Genomic DNA, 21,882 nt, shown 5'->3' with positions numbered 1-21,882 from the left:
TGGCTCATTTGCAAGATGTGTGTTGCCCAGAAAATGATCTGAACTAGATATCCATTGTCCCACTGCAAAGCTTCAATGTGCTGTGAAGCTTGCAAGGTGAGCAAATATCTAGGGTCCTACTTACAAAATTGCTAAAATATCAATCCTGCAGTAAATCATAAATCCTAATCCTAATCCCTATTAACTGGTACAGTTAGACCAGCAATAGACAATTGTGGAGGACACATTAGCAAATTTATTTGTTTACTGCAAGTGTCTGAGAAAGGAGATACACAAAATACAAGCATAGAAACCAGAAATGGATCCTTTAGGAATGGATGAGACACAGGAACTGTTTTGACAGCCAGGAAGGCAGGTTATCAGCTATTGAAAGATCACAGGATTAACCTATGATTTGTAATAATTCAATATTGTTGGAAGATTTCAGCAGTTGATAAATTTGGCCCCAGCTGAGATCAAACAGTATGAAATACTGTGCTGAAAAGTGAATGAGAAACTGGACAACCTTTAGGGACAGAGCATAGGGGGAATCATCACAAATTCTTGGGAATGTCTTTGGTAACAAGTTGTGACAACTCGACTATCTAGCCAAATGATATTTTATAATATTTTGGTCACTGTCTTTCTGTTGGTATGTTTCATTTCCATACAATGCATACTCGTGTACCTTACACATTTGTTCTGAATGTTAACTCAGCCAGGCCAGAAAAATTAAATCATACTTGGGGTGAATAGTGCAGCTAAGTAAACGTATTTCCAGGAATTTTCAATTCACAAGGTTAAATGGATACTTGAATATGTTGCTGATGTGTCTTCTTTTATCTCCCCATCATATTGGCTCCCTGCGCAATTGGAAGCCAAGTCTCTCAATGAAGCTGATTTTCAGGTGGAAATTCTATTTTTTTAAAACACAAATTGACTCCTATACATTCAGGGCTGACCTGTGGCAGAGTGTGTTCAGAGGCCACGAAACCCCAGTTCAGTATCATTCTTCTGGCTGGGCATGAATATATAAGTGCCTTTAGAAAGATTTACTTTCAATTTGTTGGCAATTAATTAGCTTGACACTATATTTCAAGTGCATTTTTTTTGTGTTTAAAGCAGCATTTATATTCTATGTTAAAATTTTAACATTTTATCTATTGTGTTTATTTAAATATTTTCAGTATACATTAACCAGCTCAAAGGCACTGCTACAAAGATGTATTTTATTAATTGCATGCCTTTTTGAACACAGTGCAACACACTGTTCAGTTTCCCACTGGATACGCAACAAAAGGTTACTAAGTCATTTAATGCAATTATATGCTAAGACTCTAAGTTTTGCTCTGATATAGATTTTTTTGTAGCTTAACTTCAGGCACAACACTGATAAAACCATTAAAGGTGCGCAAATGGTTTGTTTTGTGCTCCATTAGAAGTTTTTTAGAAAACTGCACTTACAGTATGCATTTACTGTACCAGGATGATAAATGTCTTTGTAACATTTGATTTAGGAAACAGACTCTGCCCTTTTGAATGGGTCTGCCCTGATCCTTTTTATTATATCTGAAATGGTGGCAAATTAGTAGTAAAAATCTGCAATTGTTCATAAGACTTATTGCCTAGTAGCTCGAGTATGTTTGCTGGATTAACAGCCTTCAATTTTGCCACTTGGGTTTCAGTGCAAGTGGGTTGAAAGCTAGAAGTGAAAATCTTGAAATTGTGGAGAAGTGATTTAAACTGATTTTCTATGCATTGGTCTTGCTGACAGCCTTGACATAGACAAAATCTGTTTAACTTTAGCATTAAGGAAGATAGCAAACTAATGAATAATCATATGTTATAAAATTAACTTGGTTCTAACCAGTTCATGTGATACTTGAATTCCATTACTGGTATAATTATAATGAAACTTTATCTTGAATGTTTCAGAACAGTTTTAATACCCTCAGACTTTTATTAGGACAGGTTTAACCTTTTGAAAAATAATCAAGTTGCCTCACTTTAAGGACTGAATATTGATTATATGCAATGTTTCTGGCCTCATGAAATCTTTGACTGTTTAATTAAATATCATTAAACTCTTCATTTATGTATCTTTCTGCGGAATTATTTTGGTTTCCTTCCCAATCCTCTGATTAAAGAGCATTCTTAATTTAATCACATTTTGAGCATCTTTTCAAAACCTGATTACATTAAGAATTCACACAGCACCTAATTATAAGGCTCTGCGACAAAGCTATTGAATTTTGGCTGTGATGATTATCACACTGCTTTTGCACAGTTTCAGAACATTCATAATAGCACACAACCTTGTTATAACATGAGAATATTTGGCTGCAAAAGACTGTGGGCTGAAATTTACCAGGACTCTAAGTAGGGTGGCATGGTGACTTATTGGTTAACATTGCTACCTCACAGTACCAGGGATGTGCATTCAGTTCCACTGTGGGGCGACTGTCTGTATGGACTTTGCGTATACTTCCTGTGACTGTGTTGGTTTTCTCCGGGTGCGCTGATTTCCTCCCACATATGTGCCAGTTAGCTGAATTGGCCATGCTAAATTGCCCATAGTGCAGGCTAGGTGGTTTAGCTATGGGGAATACTGGGTTACAGGGATGGAGGGTATGGGGTCTGGGTCTGCCTGGGATTTCCTTTGCTGAGTCAATATGGACCCAATGGGCTGAGTGGTCTGCTTCCACGCTACAATCCTAAGCATCAATTTTGGCAGATTTTATGGATGGTTTCTGTCCATGAGCTTAAACGAGGTTTCTCATGCTGTCTTCCCAAACAACCCTCATGAGCTATGCACAGTACCCCTACATCTCGTTACTTGTTGTATCCTTCCACTTGCAAGAGGCAGAGGTACTCATCATGCCAGAAACTTCCATGATTTTAGTAGTGCCATTTTTTGAAGCTCAGCCATCTACTTGGTCAGATGCTGGCTGTGCTGAGCTGCCTTTTCATGTGTTCTGTCAATTGTCTCAGGTATGTCAGGCAGCAGGAAATTGGAACGCTGCATTTCCAACATATAGCTGGAGGTCCTGGTGAATGGGAGGTGCATGCAGGTACTGCCCATAGAGTGAGACGAGACATTGGTGAGGATGAGAGGAACAAGTGGCAAGCTGGAATTGCAAAGTTTCTGCTCTGACTTTCATCTCTGGAATTGTCTTGGTCTAGTCTGTATGCATTCGAGGGAAAATATCTCCTAATAGTGCAAAATGTCCTTGAATAGTGTTTTCTGTTCTTTTTCTGGATTAGTGGTGCGGGAAGAGCACAGCAGTTCAGGCAAGATCCAAGGAGCAGCGAAATCGACGTTTTGGGCAAAAGCCCTTCATCAGGAATAAAGGCAGAGAGCCTGAAATGTGGAGAGATAAGCTAGAGGAGGGTGGGGTGGGGAGAAAGTAGCATAGAGTACAATAGGTGGGTGGGGGAGGGGATGAAGGTGATAGGTCAGGGAGGAGAGGATGGAGTGGATAGGTGGAAAAGGAGATAGGCAGGTAGGACAAGTCCGGACAAGTCATGGGGACAGTACTGAGTTGGAAGTTTGGAACTAGGTTGAGGTGGAGGAAGGGGAAATGAGGAAACTGTTGAAGACCACATTGATGCCCTGGGGTTGAAGTGTTCCGAGGCGAAAGACGAGGCATTCTTCCTCCAGGCGTCTGGTGGTGAGGGAGCGGCGGTGAAGGAGGCCCAGGACCTCCATGTCCTCGGCAGAGTGGGAGGGGGAGTTGAAATATTGAGCCACGGGGCGGTGTGCATGATTGGTGTGGGTGTCCTGGAGATGTTCCCTAAAGCGCTCTGCTAGGAGGCGCCCAGTCTCTCCAATGTAGAGGAGACCACATCGGGTGCAACGGATAGAATAAATGATATTAGGGGATGTGCAGGTAAAATTTTGATGGATGTGGAAGGCTCCTTTAGGGCCTTGGATAGAGGTGGGGGAAGAGGTGTTGGCGCAGGTTTTACAGTTCCTGCAGTGGCAGGGGAAGGTGCCAGGATGGGAGGATGGGTTGTAGGGGGGCGTGGACCTGACCAGGTAATCACGGAGGGAACGGTCTTTGCGGAAGGCGGAAAGGGGTGGGGAGGGAAATATATCCTTGATGGTGGGGTCTTTTTGGAGGTGGCGGAAATGTCGGCGGATGATTTGGTTTGTGCGAAGATTGGTAGGGTGGATGGTGAGCACCAGGCGCGTCTGTCCTTGTTACAGTTGGAGGGCTGGAGTCTGAGGGCGGATGTGCGGGATGTGGACGAGATTCGTTGGAGGGCATCTTTAATTACGTGGGAAGGGAAATTGCGGTCTCTAAAGAAGGAGGTCATCTGGTGTGTTCTGTGGTGGAACTGGTCCTCCTGGGAGCAGATACGGCGGAGGCGGAGGAATTGGGAATACAGCTTGGCATTTTTGCAAGAGGTAGGGTGGGAAGAGGTGTAATCCAGGTAGCTGTGGGAGTCGGTGGGTTTGTAAAAAAAAATGTCAGTGTCAAGGTGGTCGTCATTAATGAAGATGGAGAGGTCCAGGAAGGGGAGGGAGGTGTCAGAGATGGTCCAGGTAAATTTAAGATCAGGGTGGAATGTGTTGGTGAAGTTGATGAATTGCTCAACCTCCTCGCGGGAGCACGAGGTGGCGCCAATGCAGTCATCAATGTAGCGGAGGAAGAGTGCAGAATGGTGCCGGTGTAATTACGGAAGATCAACTGTTCTATGTAGCCAACAAAGAGACAGGCATATCTGGGGCCCATACGTGTGCCCATGGCTACCCCTTTGGTCTGGAGTAAGTGGGAGGATTTGAAGGAGAAATTGTTAAGGGTGAGGACCAGTTCGGCCAAACGAATGAGAGTGTCGGTGGAAGGGTACTGTTGGGGATGTCTGGAGAGGGAAAAACAGAGGGCTTGGAGGCCCTGGTCATGGCGGATGGAGGTGTAGAGGGATTGAATATCCATGGTGAAGATGAGGCGTTGGGGGCCGGGGAATCGGAAGTGTTGGAGGAAGTGGAGGGCGTGGGTGATGTCTTGAATGTATGTGAGGAGTTGCTGGACTCTGGGGGGATAGGACAATGTCGAGGTAGATAGAGATGAGTTCAGTGGGGCAGGAGCATGCTGAGACAATAGGTCGGCCAGGGTGGTCATGCTTGTGGATCTTGGGAAGGAGGTAGAACCGGGCAGTGCGGGGTTCCCGGACTATGAGGTTGGAAGCTGTGGGTGGGAGATCTCCTGAGGTGATGAGGTTCTGTATGGTCTGGGAGATGATGGTTTGGTGATGGGGGGTGGAGTCATGGTCGAGGGGGCAGTAGGAAGAGGTGTCCTCGAGTTGGCGTTTGGCTTCAGCGGTGTAGAGGCCAGTGCGCCAGACTACCATTGCGCCCCCTTTATCCTCTGGCTTGATGGTGAGGTTGGGATTGGAGCAGAGGGATTGGAGGGCTGTGCGTTGTGAGGGCGAGAGGTTGGAGTGAGGGAGGCGTGTAAACAGGTTGAGTCGGTTAATGTCCCGGCGGCAATGGAAATGAAGAGGTCAAGGGCAGGTAATAGGCCAGCGCGGGGTGTCCAGGTGGATACAGTCTGTTGGAGGTGAGCGAAGGGGTCCTCGGAAGGTGGGCGGGAAGCTGGATTGTGAAAGTAAACTCGGAGATGGAGGCGACGGAAGAATTGTTTAGCGTCACGGCTTGTATTAAATTCATTGATGTGTGGACGGAGGGAGATGAAGGTGAGTCCTTTGCAGAGGACTGATTGTTTGTCCTCAGTGAGGGGGAGGTCTGGAGGGATGGTGAAAACTCAGCAGGGCTGGGAACTGGGATCTGGTATGGGTGTGGAGCTGGATGTGGGAGTGGAACCTGTAACTGGAGTGGGTGTGGTGGTGGGGGGAAGGGGGGTGGAGTCATGATCGGGGTTAGTGTTCCCCTCGGGGTTCTGGGGGGTGGGAATAGTGACAAAGTTGGGTCTGTGGGGGGGGGCCTGTCAGCAGAATGCAGGTGAGTGGCGCTGGTGGGGGCGAAAGTAGTGGTGACCATGGGCATTAGGGGTGACAGAAGTCACTGAGCGTGTGGCATCAGCGATGATGTGAGGGGCGGAAGTGATGTCATGTGTGATGCATGAGGAATTGAGGGGCAGAAGTGGTTGTGGGAGTGGCCATGATGGGGCGGAAGTGATGTCATCAATCAGCATGGGGGTGGCAGCTGCATCGGCTGCATGGCTAATGGCGTCTGAGTAGTTTCCGAGGCCAGGGGGATCTGCTGGAATGCTTGAGGAGCACTGGTTATGGAGGTGGGTAGATTAAAATTTGTTGTACTTACAGTTTTTGATTTTTGAGATGGAATTGAAATACTGTTTGTTGAGAGTATGAATTCTCCTGAGGATGTAGTACAGAGTGGGTCCTTTGCAATTCTGAGAGAGTGTGGCCCTCAGCTGAGGCAGGGGTGACTGTAGAGAGGTTTAGGTGCTGGCGCATTGCTGCGAGCGTGGAGCGGACGATCTTGAAGGAGAACCGTTGCTGGTGTTTTTGAATCTGTAGCTTGTACTGTTTGTCCTGTTCGGGTTTGAACTCTGCTGGTTTAAAGGTGGTCTGGAGTCTCAGTGGGATGAGTTGGTTACGGAGGCAGGCACTGAGGAAGCAAATGTGGCTGTGGTAGCGAGTTTGTTTCATGACATGGTTGAAGAGCTTCAGGTCAGAGGAAATGACCTGGGACTTGCAGTGGGAGAGGGACTCCCTTCCTGGACCTTTCCATCTCCATTAATGGCGACCACCTTGATACTGACATTTTTTACAAACTCACCAACTCCCACAGCTACCTGGATTACACCTCTTCCCACCCTACCTCTTGCAAAAATGCCAAGCCGTATTCCCAATTCCTCCGCCTCTGCCGTATCTGCTCCCAGGAGGACCAGTTTACCATAGAACACATCAGATGGCCTCCTTCTTTAGAGACCGCAATTTCCCTTCCCTCGTGGTTAAAAATGCCCGCCAACGCATATCGTCCACATCCCGCACCTCTGCCCTCAGATCCCAGTCCTCCAACCGTAACAAGGGCAGAACACCCCTGGTGCTCACCTTCCACCCTACAAACCTTCGCATAAACCAAATCATCCGCCGACATTTCCGCCACCTCCGAAAAGACCCCACCACCAGGAATATATTTCCCTCCCCATCTCTTTCCGCCTTCTGCAAAGACCATTCCCTCCGTGACTACCTGGTCAGGTCCACGCCCCCCTACAACCCACTCTCTCATCCTGGCACTTTCCCATGCCACCGCAGGAACTGTAAAACCTGTGCCCACACCTCTTCCCTCACTTCTATCCAAGGCCCTAAAGGAACCTTCCACATCCGTCAAAGCTTTACCTGCACATCCACTAATATTATTTATTGCATCCGTTGCTCCCGATGCGGTCTCCTCTACATTGGGGAGACTAGACACCTCCTAGCAGAGTGCGTTAGGGAACATCTCCAGGACACCCGCACCAATCAACCACTCCCCCCTGTGGCCCAACATTTTCAACTCCCCCTCCCACTATGCCAAGGACATGGAGGTCCTGAGCCTCCTTCACTGCCGCTCCCTCACCACCAGATGTCTGGAGGAAGAATGCCTCATCTTTCGCCTCAGAACACTTCAACCCCAGGGCATCAATGTGGACTTCAACAGTTTCCTCATTTCCCCTTCCCCCACCTCACCCTAGTTCCAAACTTTCAGCTCAGCACTGTCCCCATGACTTGTCCTACCTGCCCATCTCCTTTTCCACCTATCCACTCCACCCTCTCCTCCCTGACCTATCACCTTCATCCTCTTCCCCCACTCACCTATTGTACTCTATGCTACTTTCTCCCCACCCCCACCCTCCTCTAGTTTATCTCTCCACACTTCAGGCTCTCTGCCTTTATTCCTGATGAAGGGCTTTTGTCCAAAACGTCGATTTCACTGCTCCTCGGATGCTGCCTGAACTGCTGTGCTCTTCCAGCACCACTAATCCAGAATCTGGTTTCCAGCATCTGCGGTCATTGTTTTTACCTTTTCTGTTCTTTTGTCAGACTTCGCTCAGTCGAGGCTTCACCAAAAATATGAAGTTGGAGGCTGTCTCCCTTAGTAACCTGGCAGAAATATGCGTTGCTTCAATCACAAAAGTAAAAGGTCGATTAATGTGGCTTCACCTTGAAGGTAAGATGATTGGAAAATAGACTTGTTAAAATATCTGTAGCTTTGTCCAATGACATGCTGTATTTGATAAATTGTTATGAGTATGAGGAGAACACTGGTCACAAAGGCACTGTTACTCCACATGTCACATCCTTCTACAAAGGATTTGATTCAATCATGAAAAATGCTAAGTGTTTCTCCATTACTAAAATACACTTTCACTAGGCTTCTGTACACTTTGCATTTGAAATGGTAAGTTTATCATAAACTGTTGCTTACCATTATTTTTGTCTACCAGTCTCGCCCCTTGTTTCTAAAATATAGCATTGGAACTATTTCTCTTTATCATCCAAAACAAACAAATTATATGATATTTTTAAAAACGTGAAAGGAAAACACTCCTATTGGCCTGTGGTCTGAAGACTACTCTCAGTCCACCAGGTCTCTTGTTGACAAAATCGGACTGCTGACACTCGTAGACAAATGGAATATCTTTCAAGCAGGGCTTCACTTCAGCTGGAAATCATGTTGGATTCAATCCATGGTTAGGTGGTCACGTTCAGCTTTTCAGGGTTTCCAAGGTAATCGAAATACTGAAGTGTGGAAACGTTATCAGGTTCTGAGGTACTTCAACCAAGAGAGGTGGATAGAAAATCTTAAAGCTATAATGCTGCTTTGGACATTTTATTTCCTCCACCTTTTAGACCTCTGAGGTTTGTGAAATCGAAAACCAAACCCAGAAAGGGTTGCTGGGCAACCATGAGCTCAGCATCCCCACCATTGTCTCTTCCAAAGTCAGGTTTTTCAGTAATCAAAGGCTATAAACTTCAGATAAACTATCTCAACAAAAGCTTTGTCACAATCCTTTTCCAAAGTTATTTGACTTTGTGTAACCAGTCACATTAAACCGTTGTCCTAATTTCCAAAAAGCCACACGGTTCCCTTCAAACTCCTGTTAAAAACATTTTTTAATCCAGATTTGGAGGTGCTGTGTTGGACTGGGATGGACAAACTTAAAAATCACACAACACCAGGTTATAGTCCAACAGGTGTATTTCTAAGGCAGTAGCTTTCTAAGTGCAGCTTCTTCATCAGGTGGTTGTGGAGCAGATACTTAACTTGTTAATTTTTAACTTTTAATCCAGAAAGTGTCCAAACATTTCAGTATTTTCCAGTTTTCCTCCTAATCCACTAGTGTAAAATGTATTTCCAATAGTATGAAAGCCAAGATTCGTGCACTGATTTATTATTTTGAAAAATAAACTATTTCAAAATGTTTCGATTGGTGTATCATTGTTCACGTCAGCCAGTGAAGACAGTAAATTTAGTTGCAGATTCTTTAATCACGTAAGTCATACTCGTCCACAATAACAAGCATGTTCAGGAAACAAACATTTAAGGTAAGATTGTGGTACTGCATTCTAGTCTTTTTCAGCTTTGCTTTTGTATTCAATTGATTTTTGTTGATATCAATTCAATTTCAACTTCAGGTCAATTTTCTGAACATGTTTTGGTGATGGTATTAGATAGGGACAATCCAGAGCTTTTGATGGTTCCAAGCTGCATTTTTAAAAAAATGCAATCCTCAATTAGTAAGCTACAGTCCAGTAAGTTTAACGTCAACAGTAAGTATATAGGACATGAATAGTGCTCAGCATACAATGCAAAGACCAAAGCCATTGAACAGTTCATTAAAGTTGAACCACTCATTTTCAAAGTCATTGTGATTCAGTAAATTGCTGGTTTTGGTGGTTTTGTGGAATGCACTGCCAGCAGTGGTAGTAGAGTCAGAAACATTAGGGACATTTAAGTAACTTTTGGATAAATACGTGGTTGATAGTAAAATAAACAGCATGCAGGTTAGTTTGAACTTTGAGTAGGATAAAAGGTTGGCACAACATCGAAGGCCAAAGAGCCTGTACTGTACTGTGCTGTACTGTTCTGTATTCCATATCTGTGTGGCAAACTGCATGAGCAGATGCTCTTAGAAAAGTTAGAACATTGGCTGTGATGTAGTTGAATGGCAAAGATTTTAAATCCAGATGCCCTATTGCTGCTCCGGTTTCCTATGTTACTATGGACATTTGAGTTTTTAGATCTCATCCAAACACAGGAGTACCTCGCATCTTCACAGCAGCTTTGCTTTTGTCAATTTGATCGAGCAGGGATCTTGGGAATGATTCCCAGCAGCACAAGCTGTCTCCAGTATTGATTATGCCTCAAGTCCTAAAATCCTGGTACATCTTCCCTAACAACTTATAGTTGTCCCTTCATCCCAAATACAATAGTGATTCAAGAAGACAGCTCATCATCATTTTCTACAGGACAGTTGGGGCATGACTTAAGTGTTGGACTAGCCAGTGGCACCCACGTCCCAAGAACGATGAACAAAAATCAATAGAATTAATAGAATTTAAGCGATAATGTTACTTAGAAACAAGTGAATTATTAGAACTTCTCAGTCATGTCAACCTTCGTAGAACAGGTGAAGAAGCAGTTCTTCTGCTTAACTTCATCTCTCCTTTTCAATTGTATATTTTAAAAAAAGACAAGCCTGTTGTGAGTTTGAATTTGAAACTGTCATGAAGACATTGGTGTTTTGCTTTCTTCTGTGAGAAGGAGGTCTCGTTCAGGCATATCTAAATCAAGCGTATGGTAAGGGGAATAAAAGGAAGTTTGTGTTGTTTACTGTTTTTATTTATTGTTATAAGGAGTAATAGGGAATCAGTTACTGTTTTAATAGCTTAAAAGTATTTGTTATTTTAATGCTGCATATACTTTTAGTAAAAAAAACTCTTTCAGATTACTGCCTGCTGACCACTTTGAGAGTTCACACTAATTTGAGATTCTTTCTAAAACGCTGTAAGGCGAAAACTATTGTGAAATGTTCTAATTTTGAGTATTACACACAACTAATTTCAATAAGATTTCTGTCAGAGCTCCTGAGGCATTTTTATGCAGAATTTTACAGAGAATAAAGCTTCAGCTGTATAATGATAGTTGACTTGCAGAAAACTTAAAATAACTGAGTTAATGCTCGCATAACAGATCATGAAGCAGTGTGCAGACAGAATCATGCATCACCATCGACACTGCATACAAGACAATCCAGCAGATAAGATGGGTTTTTGGGTCCCAAAAATCATTTACTCAGTGTAGGTCAACCTCCTTCCCCTTTTCAGCCATAATATTCTATAATTGCATTAGCAATATTGTCAATTTCACATTCCACAAATTCATGCTTAACTGACCAGTATCTTGTAACTTGGGACAAGGGATCAAGCAGGCAATATTGGCTGTGTTACGAAGTTGCACAGGAATTTGAGATGTGCCAAAATAAGGCAGAATGCAGATAGCAAATTCCAAAGCAAAATCCGTTTTCCAACAAAGCAAATTAGGAATGAAGCTTGTTTCAAGCTAAAAGTTGTAATATTCACCAAATGATTGCACTTTGGTGATATTGAGAAACTGATGCAAGAGTGGAATGAGAAGAAATTGACCTGAAGATGATGCGTAAGACCAGTCGCACCATAAGGACAGGGACCAGCCATTGGCCTGATCTTAAGAAGCATTGGTAGGAATGGCTCCTTTGACTATCAGAATATGACCAAAGTGCAATGTGTGTTTTTTTGCAAATAGTCTAAATCAAACCCTAAATCAAGCGAAGATTTCTGAGCAAAATCTAGTTAGTGTAGCCTCTTTATGGAAAGATTGTGTAGTATTGTGTATTCTAATCTTGTATCATGACAGAAGACTGAGATCACTCAAAGGCAACCAAAATGACCAGTTTCCAGTGATTCATTAAAGAGCAGCAAAAACATGATTGCCCACTATATCACAACATGGATGAAATGCCCCTGAATTTCAGAATGCCTGGCAACTGATTTTGTGGAGTAGAAATACAGTTGTAGTGAAACGTATAGAATGTGAACGGATGTGATCACTGGCACTGACCTGCATGCCAATAGAATGAAATGACTGTCCTTGGAGGCAACCTGGCAAGCAGCTAGGTTTCTACAGTGTAGCTGCACTACTGTGGCCTTTCTGCTTGGAAGACCATTACGACTTGTATTTCTGCTTGCTTTTCCTGCTCTTCTCTGTGCCAGTGGACAAAGCCCCTGATTGCCGACACCACAGGATCCTCTCCTGTCTGGGGCTGAGCAGGTGTCTGGTCTCTGGCTGGCCTCCCATTGTGAGCAGTTTGGGGCTTTTCTTCCTTGGGTAGCTGCCCACAGTTTTGTGAACCCAACATTCCAAATCTAATCGCCCAGTGTACGTATCAGTATCTGCGCTGTTGGGTTGTTGCAGGATACAGGCTTACTGATGCATCCTCTGAAGCCTTGGAGTACTCTTTCTCAGAGCTGAAGATGTGGTTTTGGGTAAAGATGGTTGCTTCATCCCAGAGGTTGTGGATATACCAATGATATCTGCAAAGTAAAAGGGAAAAGTTGTCTCAGCCATTAGTTAGAAGTGGTGTGCAGTGGATGATGCTAACAGTGGGTTAATGTGAGAGATGCTGTGGAACAAAGAGTGGGAATTATTCAATTGGTGGAACATGGATGTCTTGGCTTCCACACAGGTGTGGACCCAATCTTCTCTTCTGTATGACAACACTGTCTCAATTTCTTAATGTGCTACCATCTTGCAATTCATCATTAATGATCAGTTCAGATCTTGCATCACAGTAATTATGGACAAATAACAGACCTGTTGGTCTTTGGAATCTGCTGCTCCTGAGAAGTCTCTAATCTAATCAGAAAACTGTTTATAATCCACTTGATCTTTAGTCTTGCGGTTTACAGCATGTTATTGATCTTATGATTTATTTTGTGTTCCAATAATGAGGTTAATGGCTTGAGCCATCCTTTAATGTCTATTATTACACACACATTTTATACAATTCATGTTTCATTATCTTCTCAAATGAAACATCTTGCCATAACTTCAAATACATTGACAATTTCTCATATGTTGTAAATCATTGTGGCTAGTACATATATCTTCCAGATGGATAAGTGATCTCCTAAAATCTCAGATCTTGTATACCTCATAGAGATTACATCATACACTGATTAAATGAGAACTATTTCCTTTCTCAAACAAGTGCCAAGTTCCAGTCACAATTAGAAAACAATACCTTGAAATAAATTACGGTCACTACAAAATCTGGACATTGGATGTTGGGATACTAATGCTGTCAATCAATGTGAAATCCTTTTCAACTACAGAGAAAACCTGGCAAAATAGCTCCTGCATTTATTATTGGGAATGTCTTTCCATTTTTAATATGTGAAAGAATGATTCTGAATTTGTTTTCATTGTAGAAATGATAGAAAAGATACATAGTAATTTTTGTTTTAGCTTGGATTGCCAAAAACATAGAAATAATACAAAATAGATTCAAATGGTCTTTCATTTCATACATTCCGCTCCAAAACCCTCCACAGAAGATTAATGTTATTGATGAAGTCTGCAGATAGAATTCATGCTTTCAATTCAATAAGTATTCATACAGTTAATCTAAGGCATTATCTGACTGAATATTGATAAGCATTACAAAAATATAAAATGATCAATTAGGTGATACAGTAAAAATCCTGAACAATATTTATGTATACAATTAATACCTGGGAAATTGTCTCCATCTACATTTCCGATACCTGCTGCATTTAATTTGAGGTAGACGAACAGGAGACTATAAGAACTTAGAAAGCCAGGCAGCATCAGGACATGGAGAAGTCAACATTTTGGCTGTAATCCTTCTTCAGGACTGAGGGTGGGTGTAAGGGAAGCTGCAGATAAAGTGGGTAGGTTAGGTAGCGATAGGTGAACGCAGATGGAGGGTACGACCTGGTTGGTTGATGGGAAAAACGAATCTGGTTGGTAGCTGGAAGGAAGGGTTGATCAAAGGAATGGAAAGGGGGGCGGGGAGCTAGGAAAAGAGTAGGCAGATGGGAAGTGAGGTTATTTGAAGTCTGAGAACTCGATTTGAAGCAAAGAATGTACATCGCACAAAATAATCAAGGTTTGCCTAACTAGTCCTGTGGCTGGCCTCAGTGTACTGCTGCCTTACCTGAAAACCAAAGCAGTCAACCAGCTGACTTCCAGTCAGGCAACCTGTAATTATCAAATAACATTTGCAAACGAGTTGACACTCTACAACATAACTTTCTAACTGTCACTAGATCCAGTAAATGTTCAGGTTTATGTGTGTATAATACATTGGAAGTGTAATGTCAGCTTAGTTTACTGTAATAGTGATTTTAAAATAAATTACAGGATTAAATTTGGTAGTGACAAATAGTTATTATTAAAGATAATGATTATAAATCAACATTTGAAAGAAGCATTTAATCATCATGAAAACTAGGTTTTACAGAGGTTCATTTAACTTTTTCCAGAATGCTTGAGAGTACATGTGGGTACTTTAGTATGAGATCCTGTAAGTTGGACCGGCATTTAATTGTTTAAATCAATGGCATATATTGTTATGCAAGATTTTATTCTGTCATCGTTCTCTGGTAGTTTTATATAATATGTAATAAGATGTAGCTAATAATTACCTAATTAATTCCTTCACTGATGTTTCTTAACTTTTGTGCTATGCAGTTTTTAGATCTTCAAGATCAAAATGTATTTGGCTACATTGTCAGCTTCCCTTCTCCTGGTGTTTAAAACCTTCTGTATATTTTTAAGGATCTCGCTTGCTCAAAAGTTAGTGAGATGTTCACACTCACGAGTGGAAGGCGGTGTTTCTGGGCTTGGGAGTCACAGGGAGAGGGGCCAGGAGCGAGGACAGGGGCTTGGTTCTCAGGCACCTCCCTGATGAATGCCCACATCCTTGATCAGGCACTGTGGCATCCCCAGCTGATAGGTCTTAGAGGCTGCCTATTAACAGGCCAATCTGGAGTGGAGTGGTGCTGGAAAAGAACAACTGTGCTTTTCCAGTACCACTCCCAGCACCACTCTAATCTTGACTCTGATCGTCAGTATCTGCAGTACTCGTGTTCGCTTCGGTCGATCTGGAGCGGAGTTAATTCCAGCTGTGGCAGGAAGCAGTTTTGATTGGTCATTAATTGAGAATCTTTTTTTTAAACTCTGTCCTCAAGTTAGTCTCTCCCACATATTTCCCATGAAGGGAAACATCCTTTCGCTATCTACTCTGTCTAGTTCTCTCAGGGTCTTATATACTTCAATAAGATCACCTTCAATGGATACAGGCTCAATGTGACCAAGCTTTCCAAATGAAGCAACCCTGATTTGACAAAGTTCACTGACAGATATAATAATTATTAAACATTTAAGAGTTAAATCCGGAGTGGAATTGAAAGGAAATGTTAAAGTGGATATCGAGATGATGTTTCCTCTTGTGGGCAATCTCATGAGAGAGATCATTGTTTTCCATCTGATGCCCCTTATCCTAAAACTGAGATGAGGAGGAACTACTTCGCTCAAAGGTTGGGCAGTTATGGAACTTCCTACCCTGGAGTACAGTGGATTGAGTAATTTAAGGAGGAGATAAACCAATTTTTAATTAGTAATGGGTTGAAGGGTTATGGGAAGTGGGCAGGAAAGTGGAGTTCAGGCCAAAATGAGATCAACACTGATTGTATTGAATACTAGTGTAGACTAGATGGGTTGAACTGCCTATTCATGCTCCTAGTTCTGATGTATCCCTTTCATTGTACGAAACAACTCAGTGAACCTTTGCTGTAGTGCTGCTAATACAGTTATATCCTCTCTTAAATAAGGGGAACAAAATTGGAATCCAGATGTAATCTCGCCAATATGTCGCATAAGATTATAATTGTAACTTTCTTACAAGCTTCTTTTTTTACTGTATATCGCAGCCTACAGTGTAATTACTAGTAGGCGAACTATAAAAACTCCCATTTTTTTTATTTGTATCTGAGTCTACCTCATGACCTTTACAATAGTGAAAGAGATGACCTTAGTTATATTAATGCCGTTCTTCATTAATAAGGCACCATCTTATGTAAGCTTCCTCTCTTGTTGAAATGTCAACTAACTTTCAATATTCATGTCCCAGCCTTTTAAACGTCCATGAAGTATTTATAATGCAGCTACTTAACAAATTCAGAAACAAAAAAACTGTTCCTTAATGGACTGTATACCAAGAAATATTTGTGATAGCTTTTTATATTGTTGATTAAGTGTAGAACTAAGGTAGACAGTGTATCCATAGTAGACCAGAAACCCTCTTCAGTACTGTACAATTCTGATTCCAGTACAATGCCATTTCAGAAATTTTGATGTAAGTGCATATTTAACTTTAAAAATGTCATGCTTTAGCATAAAGCAAAATAAATCTTCAGAGCACATTGCATAAACATTTATATTGATGGACATGTGAATGAAATTCAACTTGCATATCATGAGCAAGAGTCATGTTGGCATTCCCTTACTATTTACAGATTTTATTTTTAATGCCTTGGTAACTGGGATGGATTTAACTCTTTAACACTTAGTGATTATTATTGCTGGAGGTGAATAAATATTGTAAACATTTTTCCTGACATTAAATCAGTGGAAAACGAATTTAAACATCTGCTCAAACACAACATCCTTCTGACAAGGAAACTTCATATTTAACCTGAACAAAAAGTGTGATGATTTTTGCTCTAATAGCTATCTCATAATACTGGCAGACTTTGACTGCTCAACTGCTTATTTGAGAATTACAGCAATCAAGCCCAGTAATTCAAAATCAGTCAACTCTCATTGGATCTTAGACTATGAAAACTAAAACTGCATCTTGCTCATGGAAATCAGCATCCAAGTGAAAACTGAGTCATTACCCTTTTTTTGGTTTGTTTTTAAAAATAAATGTGAATTCAGCCATTTCTCACTAAACTAAATTTCAGACCAAACCCATTCAGCACAGCTGGTTTAACTTTTATTTCTGGCCAGAATTAGTTATGATTCTCCAACAGTAACTTTCTGCACAGTTCCAATAAGTTTCAAGACCATGTCCATTACACTTCAATTTATTGTAAATTTCAAATCCTTTTAAAATGACACCGTTTTCTTCTGTAATTCCTGTCATGTTTCAGTATAAAGTTCTATTAAAATCAATTTTTTTTAGTGTGAGATGCAAATTATGCTTACTGTGATACATTTATTAGATGTACAAGTGATGTAATGAGCCAAACTTTATAAAAGATCGTAAAGTAAGGGAACACTTCGGAGGCAGTGATTACAATATGGTAGAGTTCAGTCTACAGTTTGAAAGGGAGAAGTTAAAATCTGATATAATGGTGCTACAGTTTAAGTAAAGGTAATTACAGGGGCATGTGAGAAGAACTGACAAAAATCGACTGGAAGCAGAGCCTAGCGAGGAAGACAGGACAGCAAAAATGGCATAGGAGTTTCTGGGTGTAATTGAAGACACAGTACAGAGGTTCATCCTAAAGAAAATAAAGATTATCCATGGTGGGGAGGGGGAGGGATTAGACAGCCATAGCTGACAAAGGAAGTCAGGAAATGTATCAAAGAAGAAGAGAGAGCCGATAAAGTGGCCAAGAGCACTGGGAAATCAGAAGATTGGGAAGACTACAAAAACAAACCAAGGATAACAAAGAGTGAAATAAGGAAGGAGAGGATCAAATATGAAGGTAGGCTAGCCAGTAATATGAGAAATTCTCGTAAAAGTTTCTTTCAATACATAAAAAACAAATGAGAGGCAAAAGTAGACGTTGGGTCACTCCAAATTGATGCAGCAAGGCTAGTGCTGGGAGAGAAGGAAATAGTTGAAGAACTTAATAAAATACTTTGTGTCAATGTTCACAGTGGAAATCAGGACTAATATCCCAACAATTAAGGAGAGTCAGGGGGCAGAGTTGAGTATAGTAGTCATTACAAAAGAGAAGGTGCTAGAAAAGCTAAATGGTCTAAAAATTGATAAATCTCCTGGCCCCAATGGGCTACATCCTAGAGTTCTGAGGGAGGTGGCTGAGGAAATAGCAGAGGCGTTGATTGTGATCTTTCAAAAGTCTCTGGAGTCAGGGAAAATCATTGCTGTAACTCCCTTGTTCAAGAAGGGATCAAGTCATAAGGTGGAAAGTTATAGGTCAATCAGCCTAACCTCGGTTGTTGGTAAAATTCTAGAATCCATCATTAAGAATGAGGTTTCTAAATTCTTGGCAGTGCGGGGTTGGATTAGAAGAAGGCAGCATAGATTTAGTAAGGGGAGGTTGTACCTGACAAACCTGTTAGAATTCTTTGAAGAGGTAACAAGTAGGTTAGACCAGGAAAACCCAGTGGATGTTCTCTATCTAGACTTCCAAAAGGCCTTTGATAAGGTGCCTCACAGGAGGCTGCTGAGTAAGGTGAGGGCATATGGTGTTTGAGGTGAGCTACTGGCATGAATTGAGAATTGACTGTCTGACAAAAGGCAGAGAATTGGGATACAAGGTTGTTTTTCAGAATGGCAGCCAGTGACAAGTGATGTCCCGCAGGGTTCAGTGTTGGGGCCATAGCTGTTCACTTTAAATATAAATGATCTGGATGAAGGGACTGGGGGTATACTAGTGAAGTTTGCCGACGATACGAAGTTAGGTGGACAGGCAAATAGTACGAAGATTTAGACAGTTTAGGAGAGTGGTCCAGGAAATGGCTGATGAAATTCAGCATGAACAAATGCGAGGTCTTGCACGTTGGAAAAAAGAATACAGACATGGACTATTTTTTTAACCGGTGAGAAAATTCATAAGGCCAAAGTATAAAGGAATCCTAATCCAAGATTCTCTAAAGGTTAACACAGGTTGAGTCCGTGACTAAGAAAGCAAATGTAATGTTTTCATTTATCTCAAGAGGGTTGGAATATAAAAGCAGTGATGTGCTTCTGAGACTTTATAAAGCTCTAGTTAGGCCCCATTTAGAATACTGTGTCTAATTTTGGGTCCCACACCTCGAGAAGGACATACTTGCACTGGAGTGTGTCCAGTGGAGATTCACACGATGATCCCTGGAATGGTAGGCCTAACATACGATGAACGGCTGAGGATTGTGGGATTGTATTCATTAGAGTTTAGAAGGTTGAGGGGCGATCTAATAGATATTTACAAGATATTGCATAGCTTAGAAAGGATGGACGCTGGGAAGTTGTTTCCGTTAGGCGAGGAGACTAGGACCCATGGGCACAGCCTTAGAATTAGAAGGGGTCAATTTAGAATGGAAATGAGGAGACCTTTCTTCAACCTGAGAGTGGCGGGTCTGTGGAGTTCATTGCCACGGAGCCCAGTGGAGGCCAGGACTTTGGGTGTCTTCCAGGCAGAGATTGATAAATTCTTGATCTCGTAAGGAATTAAGGGCTACGGGGAGAGTATGGGTAAGTGGAGTTGAAATGCCCATCAGCCATGATTAAATAGCGGAGTGGACTCGATGGGCTGAATGGCCTTACTTCCATTCCTATGTCTTACGGTCTAAGTTGACTTTGGCAAGTCTCCGTGGCTCTATTTGTCTTAAGTAAGACAATAGAACATAGGTTGCAGTAACAGCCTAGCTCTTTGCGCATGATCCAAAACTACTCAAAGTCTTCGTGGTAGGTTATGAATGTTTGTGGATCTCCAAGCATGTAGTTCAGAGTTACAAAATGAAGCAGCTACTGTGAAACAGATGCAGTTCCTACCAGGACAGGTACAGGGACATTTAGATGGTGTTGCAACCTCCATCAAAGAATGGAATGGATGTGAATTTTGTTCAAGGGTAGAAAAGAGGGTGCTACATCTCAGCAAAACAGAAACAGTTCTTGTAATTTTCTTTTATTTTCTCCAAGCTCCTATTTCTTTCCTTCTACGTTGTTATTTATTCATGTATGTGCTTTTTAGCGAACCAAGCAATGTGCTCAACTGGAATTTCCAAATTTACCAAATTGAATGAAATTGAATTTATTTGAAGCAGATCAGTTTGTGTTAAATTGATTGTAAATATACATGTTTGAAAGAAACACCTTTAACAAGCTGGTCAGAATGTGGAATTCTCTGCTGTTAACTGTTCTTGAAGCAAAGTCCACAAATTCTTGTTAAAATTCAACGTTAAATTCATTTAAGAAGGAGAATGTGAAAAGTATGAAAAAATCAGTAGGTCTGTGTGATTGTTCTCTGATAAAATTGCAGTATAGTACTAAAAGTCCAATTAACCTGTTTCTATGCAGTAGGCTTCTGTAATGTTCTAGTTCCAAAGCACGCTGGAACAAGCATAATCAAAAAGTACAAAGGAATAACTTGTTGCATTTTCTCCAGATCAAGCATAAATCAGAAGAGAAAATAATGAAAGATTTTGGACTGGCGTTTTTCATTCGTCCTTTTGATTTTATGCTTTGTCACTGGAGATGCCTGAAAATATCACTCTTTTTTTGAAGAGGGACTGTTGCAAGTCAGTCGATAAAATATCAGTTGATAACAAATGCTTTCCATCATCTGATTTACTTAAATGTAACTGGCTTTTCACTTAGCGTTTCTAACATTTTTCAAGGCATACTCAGACTCTTAATTAGTGAATGTCAAAAGCAAAAATACTGCTAATATTTTTATAGTATGAAATAAAGTTTTTAATCAAAGGATAATATAACAGCAGGTAGTTTTTTTTAAGCAGCTACATTTTTAATGTATATCCACTTTATTCTAGACTGTAAGAGATCTGTCCCCGAATACATTGTTGATGTCGACTCAATGGATATTTTTCCAGTCGGTTGGTGTGAAGCAAATGGATACCCTTTGACCCCGCCATATCGTGCAGTCTGTAAGTACTATCAAGAAAATATATACTGTTAAGGTAACATCAAATTCATAAGACTTAACTTGTCAGTCTTTCAGACACTCTTCATCCTTTCTTTTCATTTTGTGTAAATATTGATGCAAAGTTAATTAAATTAGATTCTCTACAGTATGGAAACAGGCCCTTCGGCCCAACAAGTCCACACTGACTCTCCGAAGAATAACTCACCCAGATCCATTTCCCCTACCCTGTATTTACCCTTGACTAATGCACCTAACACTATGGGCAATTTAGTATGGCCAGTTCACCTGACCTGCACATCTTTGGATTGTGGGAGAAAACCGGACCACCTGGAGGAAACCCACGCAGACACGGGGAGAATGTCTGTGTGGAGTTTGCACAGTCACCTGAGGCGGGAATCGAACCCATGGCCGTGGTGCTGTGAGGCAGTAGTGCTAACCACTGAGCCACCGTAACCAGATAAATTTCAGTCAGGATACCTCGTGATTTAAATTTAATAATCAAAAGATTGTCAGAAGCGGGCCGACTGAGGACAACCAGTTCCTTTCCTGCCCCAGCAATACCTGCATCGGGATCCATGAGAAATCCTGCGTCTTGTAATACCGTAACAGCTGCCCACTTCCCTGTGGCACTGCCAGGCGGTCAAGAACTGACAGCTGCTGGTTGGGTGCTGTTCCTGCTTTTCGGGTTCTTGATTTGGTATGCCTTTTGGCAAAGAATTAAGATGATGCTCTTGCTAGCTTTCCAGCTGAAAGATGAGACCCATCTCGCCTCCTTTTAAATACTGCCCAGACAGACAAAACAAGTGACCGCAGTGTTTAATTTGCAAAGACTGCAATTAGTAGTTATGCTTTAATTCATTTTAAATTAGGTGCACAGCCAATTTTTGGAGAAGAAAATTTTTTTTTCAGTGTCTCCAAATATAGGCCACTAAACAAAGTTCTTGTTTCACATAGAGGGGTTAATTCTGGAAATGCTTTCAACTTCCAAGACCTGCATAAGAATAAGAATAATTCTAGATTTTT

At 41.6% G+C, this 21,882-nt stretch overlaps 1 protein-coding gene across 2 annotated transcripts in view; it reads left to right on the top strand.

Annotated features, from left to right (window-relative positions):
* sfmbt2 (Scm like with four mbt domains 2) overlaps positions 1-21,882 on the top strand; it is a 214,939-nt gene that overhangs the window by 146,657 nt on the left and 46,400 nt on the right. For both annotated transcript variants that reach the window (XM_060842636.1, XM_060842635.1), the window contains 2 exons: positions 7,993-8,119; positions 20,747-20,860. In XM_060842636.1, coding sequence (XP_060698619.1) covers positions 7,993-8,119; positions 20,747-20,860 — 241 coding nt within the window. The remainder of the gene's footprint in view (positions 1-7,992; positions 8,120-20,746; positions 20,861-21,882) is intronic.

Source organism: Hemiscyllium ocellatum, chromosome 23, assembly GCF_020745735.1.
Source record: "Hemiscyllium ocellatum isolate sHemOce1 chromosome 23, sHemOce1.pat.X.cur, whole genome shotgun sequence".
In the NCBI taxonomy this organism is placed as follows: Eukaryota; Metazoa; Chordata; class Chondrichthyes; order Orectolobiformes; family Hemiscylliidae; genus Hemiscyllium; species Hemiscyllium ocellatum.
This window is presented reverse-complemented; position numbering and strand designations above follow the sequence as displayed.